General features: G+C 39.2%; 2 protein-coding genes across 3 annotated transcripts; one reads left to right on the top strand and one right to left on the bottom strand.

The window, feature by feature from the left end:
• The first annotated feature begins 268 nt into the window (after nucleotides 1-268).
• Nucleotides 269-3,978, top strand: LOC134819474 (uncharacterized). Of its 2 annotated transcripts, none has more exons than XM_063829429.1 (8): nucleotides 269-364; nucleotides 595-710; nucleotides 1,028-1,157; nucleotides 1,273-1,430; nucleotides 1,592-2,150; nucleotides 2,305-2,507; nucleotides 2,649-2,863; nucleotides 3,060-3,978. In XM_063829429.1, the coding sequence occupies exons 1-8, from the start codon at nucleotides 299-301 to the stop codon at nucleotides 3,773-3,775; spliced, it is 2,163 nt and encodes a 720-aa protein (XP_063685499.1). In that variant the 5' UTR covers nucleotides 269-298; the 3' UTR covers nucleotides 3,776-3,978. The 2 variants fall into 2 exon arrangements, with proteins under 2 accessions (XP_063685499.1, XP_063685502.1); XM_063829432.1 differs by having other exon boundaries at nucleotides 273-364; nucleotides 595-747.
• A 271-nt stretch (nucleotides 3,979-4,249) lies between these two features.
• On the bottom strand, nucleotides 4,250-5,311 carry LOC134810932 (uncharacterized). Its single transcript, XM_063817663.1, has one exon. It carries the CDS (start codon nucleotides 5,309-5,311, stop codon nucleotides 4,250-4,252), a length of 1,062 nt encoding a protein of 353 aa, XP_063673733.1.
• Between the last annotated feature and the right edge of the window lie 1,515 nt (nucleotides 5,312-6,826).

Raw genomic sequence — 6,826 nt, 5'->3', positions numbered from 1 at the left:
TAAGTCTGTCCTGGCTCTTTCTTAGGGTTGCCCTCTTAACTTATATTTCGTTCTGATCTAGCTGAATGGATATATTGGATGTGATTTGTGAATCAATTTAATTGTGACTGTTTTTAGTCTCTGATAAAATTTTGGCATCAGCCTAGCATTTTTGTCTAACAGTCTAATCTATAAGTTATTTAGCATTTGAAATGTAGTCGTATCTTTGAATTTTGATAATGATCGATTTCATTTGTCAGGTATTGTAATGTCTTTACGTGGAACTGTCAAACAGTATATTTATGAGATACAAAATGACATGTCTTTGGAAAGCTGCAAGAAGTTAAGGGGGTTGGTTCATCTGCTATCAGATCAAAATCTTCAAGTTAATATGAATTAGAATCCATCTTTAATATATGACATTCGATTATACATGCAGATTGTATTGCAATAATAGAACCATTCTGGTACTTGTCTAAAAGTGTTCATTTATACTTTTATATACCATAAAGTCAAAAATCATTGTTATTTTAGAGAACCCTCATCAACTGCAAAAATAGACATATTCCTCGCCCTGTCTCTGTAATAGTGTATAATTTATCAAAATGTTCTCAGGAAGAAATCATAAGCTGCCTGCTTAGACAAGTGTCAGCAGGATCAGGAAAAGGAAAGCTCCTGTCTGAAATCATCTTGCTACTCACTGAAATGACTGTCTACCACTGCACCCACAAGTATCAATAACTGTACTAATGTATGTCTCAATGTCAGGTGATTATGTGTGATGATCATTTTGATTTCATTGTTTTAAATTTAAATTATTTTCATATCATAACAATAACATCAATTTGAAGTTTGGACTGTAATGTGTAATCAATCTACAGTATCAATCATTGAATCCCAATAGTATAATCGCTGCATTGCAACAATTTTGTCTTTTCATGACTCTTAAGTAGTGCTAATGTTTTTGTACATATTGATGATAACTAGGTACCATTTTTTGCTTGATTAGATACAAACGCCACATAGCTCCAAACCAACATGTTTACAGGTCAAACCAAGACATAGTAGATAATGTGGCTGCTGTTTTCTACGCTGTTACAACTAATGATTCTATCAATGTATTAGTGCGTGTTCTGGCTTACAGCTCATTGAGTGAGATCTCTTCTGTGGTCAAGAAGGTGACAAACTTTGTGATATTCTCATATTTTTATGATGCTGTAACTGGTAAATTATAAGAGTATTCATGGAAGGTAATATCCATACGATTTACTAATTTCATGATGCTCACTACAGGTTGATTATTTGCACATGTACTCTACATCCCCTTCTAGCGAGTTCTTAACAAGTTATCACAACTGTCTCCTTGTCTCTGGGGCTGTCACATCTGACCAACATGACTTTGTTATACAGAACCTTGCTGAGAGCAAAACTGTTGGGCCTAATGTTTTAAGGTATTCTATGATCAGTTCTAATGCTATTTAGGTATACAATATAGCTTGTATACTTGTTTCAAGAGTAGAAATCGTCCTAATTTGCATGCTGTTAATTTACTTCTTTGAATTGGATTGGTCTTTTAACTGTTAACCTTTTAAAATTGTATCTCAAAATCCAGGCGTTGTGTCAGTATGTTCCCACCGGAGAAAACAAAGAAACTACTGGAGAAAATACCAGACCTCTCCCAAAACTCACCTCATAGCATAATCTACAACCCAACAATATTCTCTGACGATCATGTCACTCAGGCCTGTAGAACTGTACTGAAAACAAGTAATGTTAAACCGCACCTCCAAATGCTTGCATTTCACATCCTCCTACAGCAAAAGGCGTACTGTCCAGAGCTTTTTAAGAAGCAGGCATTTGACTCTCGCGAGATGACAGCTTTGAAGATCATCGCAATGTCGCACCACACGGAGTGTGAAGAAAGTGGCCAGCTCATGACCGCTCTCCTTGATTTTCACAAGCATTTCTTCTTTAAAATTGGTGGCACGTACCCCAGTCTGTTTTTTCGGGTCGTTTGGAAGATTTACCATAACTCGAAGAGAGACCAGACTCTAAGAGAAATTGAGCAGACTGTGAGAGTAATGTTGTTTGATCAGCCGAAGTATGCTCTGTATGCTGTCAACTTTCTCAACTCAATACCTTTCCATCTCTACTCTCCAACACTTTTAGAGGTTTGTTATTAAGCAGAGAAAAAAGCAGCAATTTAGATATCTTTTGATCGATGTTACTTTAGATTATATTTTTTATCTCGTTTGCATGTATAATCAGACTCAACTTATGTCCTGTGAATAAATATCATATTACTTCAATCTACCATCACCTCAGGTTCTGCTACAGTTGGTTGAGTTTGTAACCACGCAACCTGTTGCTACTTTCAAATCAGCTTCTGATCATTACATGACGATCTTCAAGCACTACCTGACCTTACTGACCTACAGCCCTACACCTGTTATACGGTACTGCACTAGACTAGCACAGGAGGAGGACCTGGATTCTAAACAAATTGTTGCCCTCACCGATATGATCAAGTAAGTAATAACGTTATAAGTAGCTCAGTCCTGTCAATTTACCCAAATTTATATTGTAAATTTCCCAATTCACTGGTGAGTGTACAATGGATTTCTGAACGCCAATAAAAATCCATGATTAAATATTTTATGTCCACCCAGCTCAGTTATGCACCATCCCAAGCTGACGACCCTCACACCTGACCTGGCTGCACTGTGCCGCGCTCTAAGCAGGTTCCCTCTCCAACAATCCTACATGTTACTACTCTACCGATACCTCACGACTTACAGTATCAGCAAACTTCAGGCCTCCTTATTTGGGGCTACCAAGTTCATGTCTCAAGGGGCAGAGCAGGGTGGTATTTGCACTTACTTAGGTACATGATCTGAAATTATATTTATATAATTATAACCATAATTATAACCATTAATAATAACCATAATTATAACCATTAATAATAACCATAATTATAACCATTCCTGAGCCATTTGTCGGGTTTTAATGACTTCTGACATGCTTTCATAGTCTTATTATGTTTTCAATTGAGGGAACCAAATACTCGCCATCCCCAGAACGACCGATGCTGAAGCTAGATAAGATCTGCTCTACGATATCTCGTAAGAAATACATAAACCCTGCAGTTAGCTACACCGAGTTTGACATGAGCGTGTATCTGAACTCCCTGCACCTCACAATATCCCTCTCCTACTGTATCCACCTGGCACGTGATGACGAGTATCTGACATGTGTGGAATTCCAGCTGACTCCCCAGAACCCCAACTACCGGGCAGTAGAAAGTGTGTACGTGCCGGTACTCAGATCTGGGGATACAATCAGTGTGGTGGTGGAGACTCTGCGCCCGGCGGCTACTTCCATTAAGGCTGGTATTGAGTACACCCAACACAATCACCACTACCGGTCATCTCTGCCTGATCTGTCTGTTGAAATGGTTGATCTTCTCTGTCCCCTACCTCTCTCCAACTTCTCTCCTGATTTGGTGTTCTCTAAGTTGTGGGAGTTCTGTGAACAGCACCAGAAGTGTAGGGGAGATGGTGACGCTATGATCAGTAAGCTGCGTCCAGGAGAGGGGTTCCGGCTTAAACTCAGTTCTTTTAAACTTCCGGATAATAAGAACGACAAGAACGGGTTTTACATGTTTGGGCTGCCTCCCAAACATTTTGTTCTCATATTGTGTGTTCCTCAGTTCACTACTATGAAGATAGCTGTTGATTCGTGGGAGGTGTTCCCTGTTGTTTATAAACTTCTTACTGCATCACTGGATGCGTGATTTTTGGGGTTTCTTCTTAACATAATATGGATATATTTGATGTAATTGCTATGTTACACATTTGTGCTTATCGTGATTATCTGTCCGATGTCTTTCATGATTGATAACACTTGATTCATGAATAAAGCTCAATATCCTTTTTGTTCCGTACAATGTATAATTATTATTACAAATTTTAATCCAAAAATCATCATATTTTGTGCAAACGCTGTCTCTTGTCATATATATTCTTCGAATTTGAAGCGAACCAGTCTGAAAAGAGGAACCAATATAATATATTATAACTATCATATATAATAACTATCTCATAAGTTCTTATGTACATGTTCATGAGTCGCTTTAGATGCCTTGAATTGAATCTTTGGGTTTTGAGTTCTTTTTGGCTATAAAGCGATGTATAAATTTCTAGTTATATTATTATTATTATAATATATAAAATCTAGTTTTTTGCCAGCTTCATTAACGTATCTGTAATCAAAACTCGACACCACATTTAAAGTTAAAGATTTTAGCAAGGGTCAGACCAACAGTTCCCAACACTATCAGTAGAGCTCCCGCCACAGATACCATCTCGATAGACACACTAAACAAAGTAGCTTGTACAAGGAAAGCTAGGGCAGTGTCCAGATTTCTGAAGAGGGTGGCGGTGGTTGCTTTCTCGTACTCTAACGTCAGATTGGCTACCACAAAATACCCCACTTGAAACACTCCTGTTAGCACGAGCAGGTATCTGGGGGTGTAGCAGTCAGGCAGCAGAGGGAACGGAGTGCCGGAAATAATCGACTGGTAGCCAACTCCAATAACTAGCTGGGCGACCCCGATATAAAAAGAGATGGTCACACTGTTGACCGTTGCGCCCAATTTTCTCTGCATCACGTATACCACAGCCATGCAAAGAGCAGAGAAAACAGGCACCATGAAGTAGAACCAAGGCAACTGCTCTTCGTCCGTTTTGAAAAAGATTCCCGGTTTTGATATGAGAACCACACCACATAGCCCCAGAAACATGGTTAGGATGTCAACCAAAGTTAGCTTTTCCTTGATGAAGATCCTTGCGATAAATCCTACGAAGAGAGGTCCTGTCGAAACCAAAGCACCGGCATCTCCCAGAGGGAGTATCTGAAAGCTCCAAACCCTCGCTAGATAAGAGACAGTCCCGACCATCACCCTCGCTGCTACCAGCTTTTTGCTTGTAAACTCAAATATAGAGATCCCGTTCATGGCGATGACGACACTGAAAGTGCACACCGAATATATCCCTGTAATGACAACCAGCTCTCCAGTTGGGATGATATGGAGATACTTTGCTATTGATCCATTAATGGTAGCTAATAGGCTCGTTAAGATCATTAACCCTATCCCAGTTAATCGGTTTCTTGTTGAGGTACGTTTAGCTGACTCAGGCAAAGTAACAGCAAGGTTCGACTGATTATTGTCTGTCAAATCGGTTTCATCTATCGATTGCGCTGCTGGATTGCTGATAACAGTTCCCGCACCGTCTTTCTTTTCGGAGGTGGAAACAGAGTCGTTGGTCATCGCCGTCTCGAACTATCAATAACTCACTGATCTTGGCATTATGATTACGTCTTAAAAGAATGGGAAAATTAAATGAGTATCTAGAATCAAACTTCAGAGGCAACATAATATAAGGTTAACTGCGCCGTTGCTTAGCAACATCAAGAGATTGCACGTGCTCATGCTCACGCTATGACTATTCATAACTTTGGTTGTGATTGACATTTGTTTTTGATGCAGTAAAAAGTATCGGTAAATTATCGGTATAAGTAACTTATCAAGCTGCAACGTAATCCATTGTAGTAATCTCCGTTACTACGTAATACTAATCGGAAAAAGAGCAACAAGATTTATAAAACGAACGTAGAACTAGAAAGGATAAGTTTATCGGAAGTAATAAAACAATGGACCTTCTGTTGGGCCGCCAGCACGGTGCTTAGCGACTAGTAGTAGTACCATAGAGTCACGCAGACTATAATGGTCAGTTACTTTAGCTACCAACTGGCGGCACCCGTTGCTCTCGTTTCAGCTATCGCTGTTTTTTATAGAGCGAGATGATCTAATTTACCACTCACCTCGATCCTGCTCGACCCACCATTGTCGCTCATATTATACTAATGACTTGCATCCAATTGTATAATTGATGGACGCCATTAACCCCTTCAATACACAGGAAAATACGTTCACAAAAAACCTTCCCTATAGCAACCAAGACTGGATATCCACGTCCACGCTCAATAAAGAAGAAGAGAAGAACACCCAACACTCAGGATCACCTTACTCTTCGGCCCGATATATTATATATACAATGGAGATCCTCCTGGTATGCTGTATCTACTCGAGCGACCTTAACTTTATTAGCCAATTGGTGGGCGATACTCTCACTGGTGGGTGTCTAAATTTCATCGAAGTTAATATAATCGCTTAACTATGAGATTGAGTTACAAAACGAACATTTACGTCTTCAGTTTACAAATCAGTGATACACAAACATACTATGCGGGGGGACTACAGACCCCCTCAAAGTCCTTTTCAACGTTACTGCCAGGTTACATAGCACTGAAAATCAATAACATCAGAAATTCAAATTCAAAGCAATGCAGTCATAGTATTACAAAGCCCCAAAACGCAACACTGCTTCAAACTCTATTATAACATGAGCATGCAAATAACATAAATCATCTAAAAACTAAAAAGGGTAAAATAAAATAAGAATATAAACTAAGTCAGCTAAACAGTTATACAACAACTAATCTCACCAAAGAGATCCCTAGACACGCACAAAATATCTCAATTCTGAAACAGTGTTAATAAGGTGAAATAGGAACTCAATCTAGGTTCCAGGTACAACAACACGCGGGAAGCACTTTTAAGGGATCTCCTGAATAAATAGACACTTCGCCAGCCACCGGCCCATGCCATCTAGGTGCAAATGTATGCGTAGCAGTAATCCCCGGCTTTAAATGGAGGATTCTTAATTATATTATTAAAGTTCATGTCGGAGTAAGCGTAGTAGGCGTTAATGTTCTTTCTAAC

Source organism: Bolinopsis microptera, chromosome 1 (assembly GCF_026151205.1).
Source record: "Bolinopsis microptera isolate Bmic1 chromosome 1, MBARI_Bmic_1.0, whole genome shotgun sequence".
Classification (NCBI taxonomy): Eukaryota; Metazoa; Ctenophora; class Tentaculata; order Lobata; family Bolinopsidae; genus Bolinopsis; species Bolinopsis microptera.
Note: the sequence above shows the minus strand (reverse complement) of the source record. Positions and strands in the feature narration are given on the sequence as shown.

Coding starts and splice junctions, on each gene's coding strand:
- LOC134819474 (XM_063829429.1), top strand. CDS start 299: ATGTCTTTGGAAAGCTGCAAGAAGTTAAGGGGGTTGGTTCATCTGCTA. Junction 711..1,027: donor GTCTACCACTGCACCCACAA/GTATCAATAACT, acceptor ACATGTTTACAG/GTCAAACCAAGACATAGTAG. Junction 2,864..3,059: donor TGGTATTTGCACTTACTTAG/GTACATGATCTG, acceptor CGCCATCCCCAG/AACGACCGATGCTGAAGCTA.
- LOC134810932 (XM_063817663.1), bottom strand. CDS start 5,311: ATGACCAACGACTCTGTTTCCACCTCCGAAAAGAAAGACGGTGCGGGA.